At 33.7% G+C, this 16,422-nt stretch overlaps 1 protein-coding gene across 1 annotated transcript in view; it reads right to left on the reverse strand.

Moving 5' to 3' along the window:
- Positions 1–885: 885 nt before the first annotated feature.
- LOC115242614 (cytokine receptor) overlaps positions 886–16,422 on the reverse strand; it is a 26,189-nt gene continuing 10,652 nt past the window's right edge. The window contains exons 2-13 of the mRNA XM_029819032.1: positions 11,641–12,252; positions 10,455–10,742; positions 9,252–9,563; positions 8,961–9,118; positions 8,656–8,827; positions 8,184–8,492; positions 7,955–8,103; positions 6,989–7,880; positions 6,583–6,729; positions 5,985–6,075; positions 5,747–5,816; positions 886–5,649 (exon numbers count right to left, since the gene is read on the reverse strand). Of these exons, the coding sequence (XP_029674892.1) occupies positions 4,225–5,649; positions 5,747–5,816; positions 5,985–6,075; positions 6,583–6,729; positions 6,989–7,880; positions 7,955–8,103; positions 8,184–8,492; positions 8,656–8,827; positions 8,961–9,118; positions 9,252–9,563; positions 10,455–10,742; positions 11,641–12,199 (4,572 nt within the window). The 5' untranslated portion in view covers positions 12,200–12,252 and the 3' untranslated portion in view covers positions 886–4,224. The remainder of the gene's footprint in view (positions 5,650–5,746; positions 5,817–5,984; positions 6,076–6,582; positions 6,730–6,988; positions 7,881–7,954; positions 8,104–8,183; positions 8,493–8,655; positions 8,828–8,960; positions 9,119–9,251; positions 9,564–10,454; positions 10,743–11,640; positions 12,253–16,422) is intronic.

A 16,422-nucleotide genomic window follows, 5' to 3' on the forward strand; every position in this document is an offset into this window, starting at 1 on the left:
AAAAATATAATATGTTAATAATATATTAATAATATTTAATAACACAGGCCGACAAAAAAAATGTTTATCAAGTAACTCTAATCAGAGTAAGTGTTTCTTATAGATTTTCAGGCACCAAAAACAATGCCGCTGTTCAAATTGCTTCATCACGTCAGAATTTAAAGTTATTTTGAATTTTAAAATGAAAAATCGCTGATTTCTCATCAGAGTACACCTACTCTGATTAGACTTGGCAAAAATATTTTTTGTCGGTCTGTGTAATTATTAAAAATTTTTAAACATTTAATGTGTTTAAATTTATAAAAATTAAATAATTTTTATAATTAGTAAAAACTATTTTTCGTGACGAGGTACTTGAGCACAACTTTGTACAACAAATGATCTTGACGCTATGAGAGCACAGAATTGATTGAAATAGGTTTGCCTGTATATATGCCTGTGTACCCCCATCAACGTGGCTCCTTTATACCTGCACATGTCTGCCACCTCGAGCATAAGAATTTCGTTACTTTTGAGACACACCTCGTATTACTGTACTGTCAATTGTACTGTCTCTACTATCATCTTGATTAATATTTTTTTAAGAATTTCCTCATCTGACAATCTTAAACATTATACAAGATATACATAATACACTAAAATTCTCACGTGTATTACGTATATGGATTTCGCGTATAGAATATGAATTTCGAATGCAAAATTATCGTTTTAGTTGCACTTTTTACAATTTGCGTCTTCTTTTTCTTGATGAAAATCGATACAATATCATTGATTTCAAGTTTATCTATGGCATTATAATACATGTGCACACAGCTGTTCATCCCGTGATAATGATTCTTACTCGCGAATATGTACGAAATGTACCACAGAATCTTAAACTCGCTGAAAAATTATGTTTTTTTTTTTTAAATTCTTCAAACATTAGATATTTTTGCGAATAATGTGCACGTATCCGCGACGTCTGTGCATATGCAGTTATTTCATCTTAAGCTGCAAAAAAGTACAACTAAAAGCAAACGAATCTATGCGTCATGTACTCGTGTAACATTGCAACAAGCCATTTCTACCAACTCCAATTTACAATTCTTCATTATGTTTATACAAACTTAATATCTTTATAGACTAAGTAGCCATTTTACATAATGCATTAAATATTTAAGTGGCATGTCTCTTATAGTAATAATAATAATAATGTACGAGTAAGCTCGTTTTTAATTGGGAAACTTCGCGAATATGCATTCGCGAAATCTCGTAAGTATCATTTCGCAAGAACAAACAAGATAATTTCATTTCTCCTCATCTCATAATTGCAACAACAAAATCTGACCAAACGGCAGAAATTGTTTGAACTTGCAAAATAACAATAACACCTTCAAAATGATCCAGGCCTTTCTCTATTTGCATAATTTAGAATATTATAATTCTTATAGCAAACTTTTTACGGACGTAACTTCGGTGGTTGCTATCTCTTAATTAAATTATATATATGTATATATATATAACTATATATGTATGTTATCTCTATCTCATTAGATTTACATTTTCTATCTTCTCTTTTATTAAATTTTGTTAAAAATTGTAATATTACCGTTTACAAAATCTCATTCTATAACAACGATAGACAAATATCCGACAATTCTTCGGCAGAGCTTTTCTCTAATGAATTCTTTTACGGCTCGGCAAAGATCTCAGCATAACGCTGTTATAAAAAGATAGTATTCGTGCATGCTGGATCAAAATAAATCTCATTAAAAGATTATTCGTTATTTCTTTTCGTTCAGCGGTGTGAAATTCACGGAGAAAAAAAAAACAAAAAACAAAAAAAAAAACAAAAAACTCAAGAACAAAAGAAAAAAAGATGGTTAATTGACAAGTTTGTTTCTTCGCTTATATTAGATATTAGATGATAAAAATTCTGTCAATCTCAAAATCTGTGAAATGTACGTTGAAAAATTGCAGATTGTAAAAGAGGTTGTAAAAGAGATTGTAAGGTCTGCGAGCGAAACAAACTCGTTTCACTGACTAGCTTAAAGTACGTGTATACTTGTGTATACTATACACAGATATATATTCCTCCAGTCCCGGTAATATGAAAGTGAGACCAGTTGCCGTTTGCGCATTATTCACACAATTAACTTATGCCCGAATATACGCGAGTTATATAGGTACTTTATTTGATGTCTCGCACACAATTAAACGCGTTATTCGGGATAATTGCAAAGCATGGACGTGCTTGTTAACTTTGTTTAAGAGATCAAATATTATTTTGTTTTCCGAGAACGTAGTATTAAAACGAATTTTAAGAGCACTTATCCTCCATTTTATCTCATCCTAAATTGGAAACAATAAAAACATTTTATAGAATTAATATAATATTAGGAAATCATATTACGTAGTATAAGTGTCTTGGTATATTTTATGTTTTAACGGGGGTTTAGAATAACATAGCTGCATTGCAGCCTACTTTACGACGTCCATAGAATGCAATACTGGTATACGCTTTTTACCACTCGTCTTATTTTATCATCCCTGATCCTGTCCTTGCTTTTATACTGTACATACGGTAATATAATGCTATTATAAAAAAAGTTTCTTACTCTATTGTATACAATTTTACTCGTGATTGATATTTATGATAATGAGAAGTATCGAAGGCTACAACAGATAAATCATATGTACAAGCGAAGGAATTGAATCAGTTTTTGAACACACTCAATACCTGTAGATGAAAAAAAAAACTTCATCAAAGTTTTTTGTGTGCGTCTGAATTAAAAAAATAGAAAATTTATATAAAAAAAATTGATGTTATTCTTGTCGTTGTAGTTGCAGTAATTTCAAACGTATCACTTTTGCTTCTTTTTGAGCAACCATAATTCTGTGACGCAAAATGAATGAAAATGTCCGCAAGTGCATTGTAGATGTTTCGTTAACAGCAGTATCGAGAGATCGTTCGGAAGAATATTTGTATACATTTGTTGCTTTCATAGTGGCGATGATGGACGCAATGAAGTTTGAGAATCAATCATCGACAGAAACAACATTAACCCTTAATTAATCGCATGCAGTGCGAAGAATTTTTGCTGGGTTAAATAAAGTTTTAAATATTTGTATACACAAGATGCAATCAAATAGAGAAGCACTAACTTGGGATAAGGGGAATAAGAAATCTAATTCTTAGGAACAAGATTTCAATATATGTATAGAAAAATACTTTCTTAGATAATTTTATCTTGAAATTACTTTTAAAACACTCTATAGATCATATATTTCTTGTGTATTTTGTGCATAACATCCTGTTTTACGATAATAACTGTTTAAGAAAGAATTTTTTTTAAACGTTTAAGTTTATTGGAAACTTTTTAGCAAGAAATGAATGTCCTAATTGATCTCGAACAACGAAGAGATACTATTAAAGACCGTTGACCCTATGTAAATTTTCGTGACTACCAAGTGGGCCCGGTAGACCCGGAGATAATTGTTTATTGTTTATTTATTTATTTTTTTTTTTTTTTGATCCCCTAAAAGATTGATAACATTATCGGCCGTTTTGACTATATTGAAGATAGATACGAGTTATTTAAATTCATGCAATTATTTTAGTTCATCCAGTTAATATTTTATTATCGAAAATGTATTGATCTTTTATGTAATTGCCTCAAGAACGACAAAATAAACATTTTATTGTACCAAATTACTGTTGTATCATCGACAATGCAAAGATTTTCTTACCTACAATGGCGAGATTTTGAGTGCGCAGCGAGTTTTTTTCCAATCACGCTAAATCTTATAAGATCATCGGTCTTTAATGATATCTTGTCGGTGTCCCAAGCCAGCGCGCTCTTTCATTTGATTATATCTCATCTTCATTAATCTCGATCTTGACGCAAGAATAAAACATATCGTTTCAAGACAACGATATTATGAATCTACGGAGGATTGAATTTCCTCCAAATATTATTTTCTTTGGATCGCATTAAAGATTTCGCTTCCCGACATCCTTTCTTAACTTCTTTTATAATTGCAGAAGAACTCATTGCTATCTGCGTTTTAACACACATGCAATATTGCAGTCTCCTATCATCGTATGATCATATATGTATGCGAAATATCTTATCTTATTAAATCTTACCTTACCATTGTAACTTATTTCGTTCATCTATGCAATTGGTGAAATCATCTTCACAAGAAAAAAGAAGGAAACACGACAAAAGTGCGTTTCTCTTTTCACTGCATCGTACTACTTGGTACAACCGTCACTTTGCTGTACTGCTCATCCGATTGGTTGATTGCTGTTTTTTGATGTATTGTACTGGGGTCGGCAATGATAACATAGTCAGAGTTCTCTTTATGCTTTATGAGGATTGGTTGTATAATGTGCGAATTTAGCCTCACGGTCGGCGTGGAATCTTCCTCGACTTCCATCTCTTGAATCTCTTCTATTATGTTTATGGATGGAAACTCCATATTCTCTTGCTGTTGCTGTAACATCTGATGCATAGAACTCACAGATGATTCAGAGGAGCTTTCACTTGGCGTCGAATTGTGCGAGGCGTGAGACATCTTCAACGTTTCTTCATTATTGTCCTTAGGGCGAGACACCAAAAATCTCGATGTCTCAGAGAGTGCCGATCTTTGATCACTGACATGTGGGTTCGTCGAAGTCAAGGTCGAGGTCGAGGCGGTGTCGGTTAACGAAATTGACGAGACAGGCAATGTCGGACTCACGAATGACGATACAAACGGCTCGTTGGAAGAATCCGGGAAAGACGTCGACGCAAAAGAACTGCTAATGTTACTCTTCTCGGGCTGCTCGATCGAGCTCGGCAGAGCGAGCGGTTTATGCATTGTGTCTATCAGAGTAGGCTGAAAAAACGGCTTGGACGTCATCGTCTTGTCGGAAGTAGTAAGATGCGACATCAATGCATCTTCCTCGGATTTGTCCGATTCAATGAAAGTGCCCAGCTTGTCCAAATTGAAAGCATTAGCTTTCGATGACATTTCCTTTTTGCCCATGACAAGTGGCAGATACAGATTATGCATGAGCTTCGTTCCCTGTTTGTTCGATATCAAGGTGTCATGTACGGTTCCTGCATTGTCTATACCGTCGTCACCGTCTTCTTCAGATGTGGCTTGTACGGGCATTCGTATACGACGTATACCGACAACGCTATAACAGCCGGTGGCGTTGATAACAGTATTCCCCCGCGACGTAGGGCTCGGATTACCCGACAAATCCTCGGAAGACAGCATGCTGATGTAACCGGTACTGGGCCATGTCTGCGGCGTCATTGTATTGCCTGTACTGTCTGCCAAATTTGGAGTGGATCGCGCTAGAGATAGAATCTCATTGAGATTCGAGTCGCCGGTTTTAACTGGGACATACGACTCCCTACAGCGGGACGTAGTCTCCGGTCCTCGTGAAACGCTCCTTTGTCGCAAACTGGCAGAATTCGACTCCCAGTTTGACAGAGTCTCGAGCAGCTTATCGGGTGACGTAGGCACTGGATCTACCTCAGTACCGCTATCGCTGGAAATTTGAAATTCGGTCGTTGTGAGCGATGAGGTGACAGATTCTTGGCCGCTCGAACAGCCGCTCGAATCAGCAGATGGCTGTCGTATATGTGGTCCGCCGTCCTTGCGAAGCAGCGTCTGTATATGGACAAAATCGATATAGAATCGTCATATTATAATTTTCAGTTTTGTATTCATAATATCAATCAACATAGTACAAAACAATCTCTCTTACCATGTTTGAAGTGAGACCAGGCGGTAATTTCACTTCAATATCTTGCATATCTTGATATTTCAACCACAGTCTATAAGAAAAAGAGAGTACATAATATAAAGTATATTAAACTATTAAACTATAAAATTAAAACAGCTATAATTGAATATAAAAATTTTCGTAATTTAAAAAAATTATAACTGTATAATTATATAATATTGTGTTTTAAAAAAATTACAATTTTGTGCTCTACTCTAACCTTTTTGCCCCACATCCGCAGCATGCAGTGACTGCTACCAGGAGGATAACTCCAACAACCCATAAACTTATTGCTGTTGCTTGTGATAGTCCTGTTACGCAGAAAATATATATTCACTAATAAGAATAATATCTACACCAAGAGTGTGAGTTTGATACTATTGTATCCACCAAATTGAAATAAAAAAAATCACGATAGCAAGAAAAATCAATACTTCGCTTAAGATGATAAAAGAGATATAGTCAAACAATCTAGACATCGAGTAATATTGACAAATAAAAAAAGATTCGACTCAGTTTCCGATTCAGTTAAACATCGTGCGATCGCAATTTATATCCGGAAACAAATATATTGAACATTTTATTATCTTTTGTTAAAAAGTTGTTTAATTTTATAAACATATAATTCTCGCTCATTAAATAAATGTTATTTTTATTTTATTCGCATGTTGTTAATGTGTGCGTTGCATCGTGTACCTGAGTATCGCAAATACCGCGAATGTGATCAATTTTATAAGAAAGCACACACACAAACATTTATATATAACAATATGGATAGCCATAATAAATTTTGCCTTCTTGTCAAATAAAATACTGACCATTACTATAACAATTTCCTTCCCCAGTTTCGGACCAGGGTCCCGTCAAACGTTCATTATTCGAGCCAATGTTAATGGCTCTAACCCGAAACTTGTTCAGTCCCTCTTGATCCGTAGTCTTGCAATCAGGGATGGACAGTTGCGCTTCTGCAATATGAACAACAGCAATATAATAAAACTTTAATATTCTTCCTTTCATATTTTTTCATTTTTTTCCTTTTGCACTGGTTTTCCATTACTTCATCACACATTTGTCGCACACGTAAAGAAGTAATGGAGAAAAAAATTTATAGAAAACAGAATAAAAGAGATTTAATTAAGTTAAATAGTGTGTGTGTTTAATAGAAATAATTTTATCTTGACTTAGCTTAGTTTAGCCATAAATTCTTTTAGCCGCAAATCTTACCCAGTTTAGTAACATTATGAATTTCGCCAGAACTATTCTCTATCTCGTAATAAGCTATCGGACCGGCAGGATATTGTGGTAGATGCCACGTGACGATCACTTGGCTCGAGTTCATGAAGCGCACTTTTGGTACGCCAATCTTATCGGGAATACCAATCTTCGTACGCTGTTTTATCATCAATGATTTCTCGCTGCACGCCACGGTACAGGCGGTAACGCTAATGTTATACTCAGTGTATGCCAATAAGCCTGTCAATCTAGTACTATTCCCCTCTTCCACTTTTTTCATGAAATCATTATAGTGAACTTCGTAATATCTGAGCACGCCGTTCATCGCCTGCGGTGACTGCCATGTAATAAACATCGTCGTATTGGTGATATTGATGGCTTTTACATTCAAAGGCGAAGTACTGGGTGCCGCCTCAAGAGTAGTGTTATATAAGGGCTCGCTCGGCTGACTCTCGCCGTTCTTGGTCACCGTTGTGACTCCCAGCATATACGTAGTATAGGGCGTCAAGTGTTTGACAATACCGCTTATCATGGGTGGATAGGATTTGATGGTGACATTGAGCTTGGGTCCCTTGCACTTGGTATCTAATGGCGACACGATGGGACAGTAATAAATCTTGAATCCTTCGACGATCCCAATGCGATCTGAACAGTCAAGCTTCCATCCGACTTCGATGAAATCCGATCCAATACGATTAATCCATACGGACTTCATTTTGCCGAGCACCTTTGTATGAATCACCGTGCAAGACGACCATATCATGCCGCTACTGCCCTTATTCGTATTCGCGGAAATCGCGAATTGGTACACCTTGTCCGGATCTGGTACGGTTATATTGTAGACCGTAGTATTCATGGATACATGTGTCCAGTTCAAATAACCCTGCAAATACATATCGTTTTAATTTGCGCGCAAAGTTATTCTGCGAATAAATAACAAAGAAAACAGATACATACTGTACACTGATAAGGACGATCGCGCTCGTTATCACACCAAAAAATGGTATAATTTGCGATATTTTTATGCATGATTGGCGGCTTCCAAGACAATTCGTACAATCCTCCTTCGAAAGCCATTTTCGTGAACGCTATCGGTTCATGTGGCACTGAGAGAAATGTTTCATGTTAACTATTCGATATATATTTAAATGTTATTTTTATCATCTAGCCTTCTTGATATACTTACTCTCATCTCGACTCGGTATTACTATTTCCGTATAATTTTTATTAATGCCGACCTTATTCATCGAGGCAATCTTAAACCGGTAATTATTGAAGGTAAGTCCCTTAAACTTAGCATATGTCTTGGTCGTCTCGATCGGTTCGAGAGTTATTTTATGACCATTCTCTTCCACATAATTGACCTGATACTTAAAATTATCACCATTCTCTAAGTATTGCGGTATCATTTGCCAATACAAATATATGTCCCTGTTCCCATTGTTCTCGACAATTTCGAAGCTACCAATATCGGTTCGCGGAGAAAAGCTAGGTACTAAATTAAATGACAGAATAAAACAAATATGTTATTCAATTATAATCTATTTATGATAATTATTATACATTAAAATATTAATTACATTCATCATATAAATATAAATAAAATGAAAGTAAACCGAAAATAATAGATTCTCTTCCTTGATAAATCTACTACTTACACGTTGGTAATGTCCTGAATGTAACAACACCAGGCTCACTATACATATTCTCTCCTGTGGCCTTGGCGCTTCTTAAAAAAACGCGAACATCGTACACAGTATTAGCATATTCCAATCCGGTAAGATTGAAATATCTCCTATTCAAACGAGGTTCCGTATCAATAATGATAACCTGTGGAAAAGATACTGCTCAATCAAGATTACTATCGTTTCTTAAACTACACATAATTACGATAAATCAATGAATTGTCCTAAAAAGAAAAGTCCTAGAAGATACTGCTGATGATGTAGTAAAATGATTGTACCTTCCAATCTTTTTTATGATCCCATTGATTCTGATACATAACTTTATGAATTACACCAGGTGGAAAATTTTGTAACGGGAAGGGGAGTTCCCAACACAATGTTGCACTATTCGACGTTTTGTTAATCACCGAAAGACTCATGGGTTTCGCAGGGATAACTGAAAATAGTAACATAATTTCACTCTTAGATGACAAAAATACATAGTATATTCAAAGATCATATATTTCTAATTAATTATTATATATGACATGAAAAGAAATAGTACAATGATTAATAAAAAATTTACAAACCTTGAGCAAAATGATCGATTTTATGTATGTCGGTTACATTGCCAAACTGATTATGAACGTACATTACAAACGTATAGTTTTCGTACGTTTGCCTGTACATTGGACTGCTATATTGAGTCCAAGAGCATGAATTCTTCTTCGTATATTCTCCAGGACAAGGATAGAATCTTCGCGCTCCTCGCCTACCTCCATTGAATTTAAACATTAATTCGTGGGTTGTCTGGATGAAGTTTTTTTGCGTATCCCATGTGCATGTGATATTCTCCCAATTATAGGATCTACAAGTAAAGTTGCTTGGCGCTTTAGGTTCATCTGCCGAACAAATAAAATATATTACATAAAAAAGAGGAATATATATCTCTTATAATTACACAATTAGTTCTTAAATATATCCTTCGATATGTGTATATACTTTAATATATCTTCGCTAATAGATTTCGACGCGATTGTCTTTATTCATATTTGCATTCATAAACATTGTCATAACTTGTTTTTGTGTATCAGTCCTATTAGAAATTACTTCTCTAAATATAAATTCTCAGTTTCTATAAATACATTATATATACAATAAATGCAATTTAAAGCAATATATACAATATAAATTACATGAGAGAATTATAACTTTTTAAATAAATATATAAATCAATGTATAATTTATATGCATTTATCTCGAACATCGCTTTTTCAAACGAGTAGAAATAGCTCAATGTACAAATTCTACAAGATAAGGAATTACTTATGAATAACTCTTAATATTATACAATGTCTCCTTTTTAGTTATCTTTATCGTCGACGATAGTAAAATGGTTTCTAAGACATATATATGTCAAACGGTTCACTCATAATTTTGATGAAAAGAGAATCAATGCACTGTGTTGTTTCCACAAAACACCGTCGAATGTCGTGCTCTGATAAGGTTGGATGTATGTACTTTTACTATAGAAAAAATTTATATTCCAGATACGTATTGATTATAAATAATACAATTTCTATATTTTCTTGAGAAAATTTTTCAGATTACATATCAAGTATATGATAAAGAACATTTTCTTTTATAGAAATGGAACAAAAATAGAATAGAGATAGATAGTATATAACCGGATGACTGATATTATAACTAAAGAGGAAACAATCCTTCTTAAAGAAATATATAGCTTAAAAATATATGAAAAAGATAATTCACAAATAAATACGATTACTTACATCCAATTACAACTTTATTCAGACAAACACCTACGTCTTTGCCGGATAGATTCAATTGGCAATAATACATATTATCACCAGGTGGTGGTAGTTCATTGTACAACATTATTGTTGTTCTATTGATTACAGTAATGTATTCCTGTTCCATCCTTTTATCATTGCGAAAGAAGATGAGGTTCGAAGAGTTTTTACCCGGGAAATGTTTAGTTACGTATGTTTCATTTAACATACACATAATTCGTAGTGGGTTACCATATTTGATAATAATGTCACCTCGCGGTACTGTCCCTATGACGAAAAATAAAGTAATATTTATTAAATATTCCAAAATATTTTTTAAGTTTTTAAACATTATAAACAATTATTGTTTATAATGTTTACTTACTTAATAATAGATTAACGCGAGAATAAGTGAGTTCTTTAAAGAAATATGTATGATATAACTTTAATGGAAGTATACATAGGTCCTTCTACATATAATATATAACGTGTGTTGAATATATTATAACATATTATACACGCAATATTATAACATCATAAAATATAAAAATACATTAAAGAGAGATGATACACGTTGTATACTCCAATCATATTGATAATTTCAGTATCAACTATATTGCTGGCGTTAAATATAGATGTATGCATTTAGTTTGAAACTAGAATTTTATAAAGAAAGATAAGAGACGTGTGTTTTCTTTATAATCCTAGCATACTAAACGCATGCGGGAGAGACCGAAAGCAAATAGTTTATATGTTATCTCTATTTTACAATGCACACATAAATACAAATATATGCACTGCCTTGAAATTTGTGTGTATTATATATTTGTATATAACCATTTGTGATAAAACCAAAAGAAAATTGTCTTTATAAAAATATAAGTTGATAATTTACTATTCGTGTGTATGACATGATTTGCATTATTCTATCAATTAAACTCTTATATGTGCACAGACAAGATATTTGATTCTGTATTTATATCATATTTATGAGTTATACAAAAACCAAAAATACGAAATTATTTAAACTAATAAAAGAAACGCAAAATTTTTCGCAAAACTTGAAAGGTATCTGTCGAGTTATATGCGAGATTTACCGCGTTATGCATAGCAATTTTAATTATAAAAATAAAAGAAAAGTATCGTACGCTATATAAAGAATTTATCTTATTTCAATGAAACTTACATCCTGGTGTTTCGATTCCAATTGCACATTCGTTGGCTGCATTCACTATCAAGAACAGACAACTCAAGACAATAAATATCCATCTAATTCCCCATGAATGGTCTCGTCTTTGTGCAATCGATAATCGAAATATTTTATTGAAATAGCATTTCATTGTCGAAGATATACACAAGTAAAGGTATCTTCTCGCACTCTTCTTCTGTATATGATTTTGATTTCGGTGATTTATTATACAATTACAGTTACACGTAGGACGATCATTTTCTTCACTCGAGCACTGATCAGCTGGACAGGCACTATGAGACGGCAAAGTGTTTTGCGACAAGCGAGCCGCGTTATTTGTTTCGTTTTCTGAAGTCGTCGTGATGGTTTCCTCTTTTTCGGACAAAACGACACTATCGGTTCTAGGTGCAACACAATTGTCGTTGTACATCACGAAATCGCCGACCGGAAACGGCAATCTTGACATACTAGATATATTCGACGCACATCGGCACCCAACACGCCTCGACGCAATGTCTGGTCCGTAGGATAAACATTGATTCATTTTATTAGGCATCCCTCTCAGACATCGTATATTGGAGGTATTAAAAACAATATTTTGTATTTTCACTGAAAAATAAAAGAAACTCGATTAAAGGGAATCTTAAAATCTCATGTACATATATCAATCCTTAACTCCAACATTATTAAATTAATCGCGTTTAAATCCTTTTCTAAACATTTGATGTTACTATAGAGCAATGCTACGCGGACGTATATATTAATAATATATTAAAATTTAATAAAACGATTTATCGGTAACAAGGAAAGATCTTTCGAAACAAAAGATGATAAAAATCTTTTGATTATAATTATTTCCAAAAGTCTTATATTGAAGCTTGAAACAACAAATGTTATAATGTCAAGTTCGTTTATATATACATCAAGAGGAAAATTAACGGAATACAGGAAGGAAAGACAGTCGCGATGGATGTGACTCGTATCCGAGCTATGGTACAACTAACTTGCCAGTCTAGGAAACACATGAGGAATGTAGGGGATGAGCGTGAGGGAAAGCATACATTCGTTTATTAGCGAATTTATGAGATCATGACACATGAAGAAGCGACATTGTTGAGTTTCCGATAAATCATTATTATATTCCATGGTGTACCAGCGATAATGTAAATATGTAGCATCTCTTTCTCAACGATTGACATTTATGAGAAAAAAAAGAGATTAAAGAGTCGGTCGTTAAAATAATTCCTCAAAGCTTCCGAAGAAAAGTCATCAGTTTTTATAAGATTTTCCAATTTTTTCCACTATATATCTTTGTAACTAATTGTTAGCCCCAAATTAGTATTTTCTATTGAAGTAAAAAATCCGTCTAAAATTAATTGAAGAATGTATTTTTGTCAATCTTTAAATTTTAACAAAGTATATAGTTTATGAGAAGTCTTTTTTTTTCAATCGCTTGTGACTAGGAAATTATTGATGCCTCGACATTTTCGCTAACAATAACAGAAAATCGCCTCCAAATTGGCTAGAAATTATTAAAAAATCAATTATGTATGATGCATATTGCATAAGACACTGCAATAGAAGACAAGATTTTCGCAAATATGCAAATGGCTATTTACAGATATGTGTTATTAATGATGGAAGAATACAGCAGGAAAATTCAGCATTTAATTTCTTTCCAACTCCGATTCTCTTCCTCTTTCATACTGAAATAATACGGAACAGTTCTCTGTTGGCATCATAGTAAAATCTGTTGGCATAATAGTAATCTGTTTTTCACACAAACGTCCCGTGAAAATATTACGCAACACATTGTTAGTGTCGCATACCAAGTTTCCAAAGTTTCGTGCGATTGAATAATTTATTCTAACAGAATTATTCAAGTTTTAATTTTAAGAGGAAAACGCCGCAAAAACGATTCTACGAAGATTAATTGTTCAATTATGTATGTGTCGGAGCTCGGATATTCGCTTTAAATAATTGCACTTGTAAAATTTATAAATATTGCTTCCTCATAGAAGAAGCTTTGTTTTCGTGACAAAATTTTTTTTCGAGTTTTTAATGCCATTGTGTTCAGAATGTTCGAAAACGTCGAAAAATCATATTCCTAAAAAATGTATGTATGTATGTATGTATGTATATATGTATGTGTGTGTGAGTGTGTGTATGTATGTATGTATGTATGTATGTATGTATGTATGTATGTATGTATGTATGTATGTATGTATGTATGTATGTATGTATGTATGTATGTATGTATGTATGTATGTATGTATGTATGTATGTATGTATGTATGTATGTATGTATGTATGTATGTATGTATGTATGTATGTATGTATGTATGTATGTATGTATGTATGTTGCTTCCTCATAGAGGAAGCTTTGTTTTCGTGACAAAATCTTTTTTCGAGTTTTTAATGTCAATGTGTTCAGAATGTTCGAAAACGTCGAAAAATCATATTCCTAAAAAATGTATGTATGTATGTATGTATGTATATATGTATGTGTGTGTGAGTGTGTATGTACGCGATTTGTTGTGCAACCGCTAACTTCCGCAATTTTTGAGATATCTAGTTAAATTTTTTTACATAGATAGAGTATTATTAAAGGACGATTGGTATTGAATTTGGTGACGATCGGTGAAAAGGTTCATTTTTTATAAAATTTTGAATTTTTGGAGAATGCTTGTATACGTTGTAACTTTCACAAATTTTGTGATATCGGGTTAAATTTTTTTATATGGATAGATTATTATTAAAGGATGGTTGGTATTGAATTTAGTGAGGATCGGTGATTGCTTCTTTATCTTTTTATTTCGCTCACAAAGCTTCCTCTATGAGGAAGCAAAAATTGACAAAAATGGCATGCTTAAAGGAGCTTAAACTTTGTGAGATAAAATGATGAAGAGGCAATGTGCAAGTTTCTAATTTGCACAATTCAGCTTGTTAATCTTTTAATAGAGTTAAAATGTATAGAGTTATAAATATCAATCTTTTAATAGAGTTAAAATTAATAGAGTTTTAATTTCTAATCTTATAATAAATAATGTTATTATAATAAATAATCTAATCTTATAATAATCTTTTAATAGAGTTTTGTAAGAAAAAAGGAATGAAAAAAATTTTATTCAAGAACGTTCATTCTCGAACGACTGCTAACTACAAAACAATATTTAATTCGCGTTACACTCTTTGAATCTTGCATCTTCGGTCTCTCGTGACCCAGCTCTGTCCATAATAATAATAGCGTTCCGAATTGAAGCCATGAGTTTAACCGCTATCATGTTAAGGAATATCGAGACTGTATACGTTGTAAATCAGAAGTCACAGTCTTGAAATCGATAAAACAATAAAAAAGGAACAAATTCTCTGATAAGTTATATTTTTAGCCTGGTAGAATGTACGCTCCTTCGAGGTGAATTTCGCGCGATGATTTTTGCTCGCGAGGGAATCCAACGGCGATCATGTAACGTAAAGGCGAACAATCGATATCCTATCGTGAAAACAACAATCGAGTGTCTTATTTGCAGAGCTCGAAGCACAGCGAAATCAGAGAACGGTATCGCCGGTTTGTCGCCGGCGCACTTTATCTCGCCGATAAATCGATCGTCCCGCTCGCTCGCTGCTTCCTCGCGACCGGTTTTATCCGTTGTTCGCAGCTGTGGATCCGCAGCGGCATCGACAACAAATCGTAGAATAATAGGGAAACTGATAAGGAGCGGAGGCTCCTTTTAATCGCGTCGCGCCGCGTCATGATTGCGTCTTCGATTCGCAACGTATTATCAATCGATTATGCTGTACAAATGAAAATTTTATATTGCGATTTTCGTAATTAAGTATGTTCTAGGAAAGCCATCAAAGCCATCAAAGCCATCAAAATAGAATCATTAAGCTTAATTACAAGTAAAAATCTATCGGTATTGCTTCAACATTTTTTAAAGTTACTAATTGCTAATTAAAAGAAAAAATTGTTCTTTAGATATTCAAAATAGGAAAACTGAAAATTTGTATATAATTTAGAATATTTTTTTGTTGCCATCTCATATATTATCATAAAAAGAGGCAAATGAAAACTAGCCTTAATTTTCAAATCGTGGATATAATTATAAGAAATTATTCTCTGATTGTGCTATCTATTTTTTTTAAAATTATGCAACGTTTTCATAAAAGTGTCTTTGCACACACATGTAACATATGCTGATAATAATGACGTTGATAAGAAAATTAAAAGGAAAACTCCGTGCGTACATTTATAATTAATTTTTATTATCATCAAACTTATTGACATTTTCATGATCGATAACGTTGCCTTACGACTCTGCCCTCAAGTTGAACGGACCGTTGACGTAATATGTATTTCATACAAACTTAAGCTGATAAGAGCCGCCGTTGGCGCGTGCATTAAGAATGCATATTTTTAGCGAACCTATCTAAACCTGTTTACAACGAGACTCCGTGTATACACGGACACGTAATATGTGCATTACCAAAATATACAGATTTCGGAACGGAAATATATTCACCGGAAGTGTTCAATTTTCTCGGGAAAACGTGAGAAAGTCGCTCACATTATACATATATGCATAAGTTTATAAATCGGGCAGGCAGGTCAGATGAGAGAAGCGGAGTCGTCGCTCGCGGCGGATTCCGCTTTCCGAGGAACGCGGCGCCGGCCGCGGCCGTCGTCGTCGCGTATTTATATCTCCGCGCGCGCGCGCGGAATGACAGATCTCTTTGAAAAAACGACCAAGACGTGAGTTTCGCGGGAATACGCTCTTC

Source organism: Formica exsecta, unplaced genomic scaffold, assembly GCF_003651465.1.
Source record: "Formica exsecta isolate Colony F162 unplaced genomic scaffold, ASM365146v1 scaffold614, whole genome shotgun sequence".
In the NCBI taxonomy this organism is placed as follows: Eukaryota; Metazoa; Arthropoda; class Insecta; order Hymenoptera; family Formicidae; genus Formica; species Formica exsecta.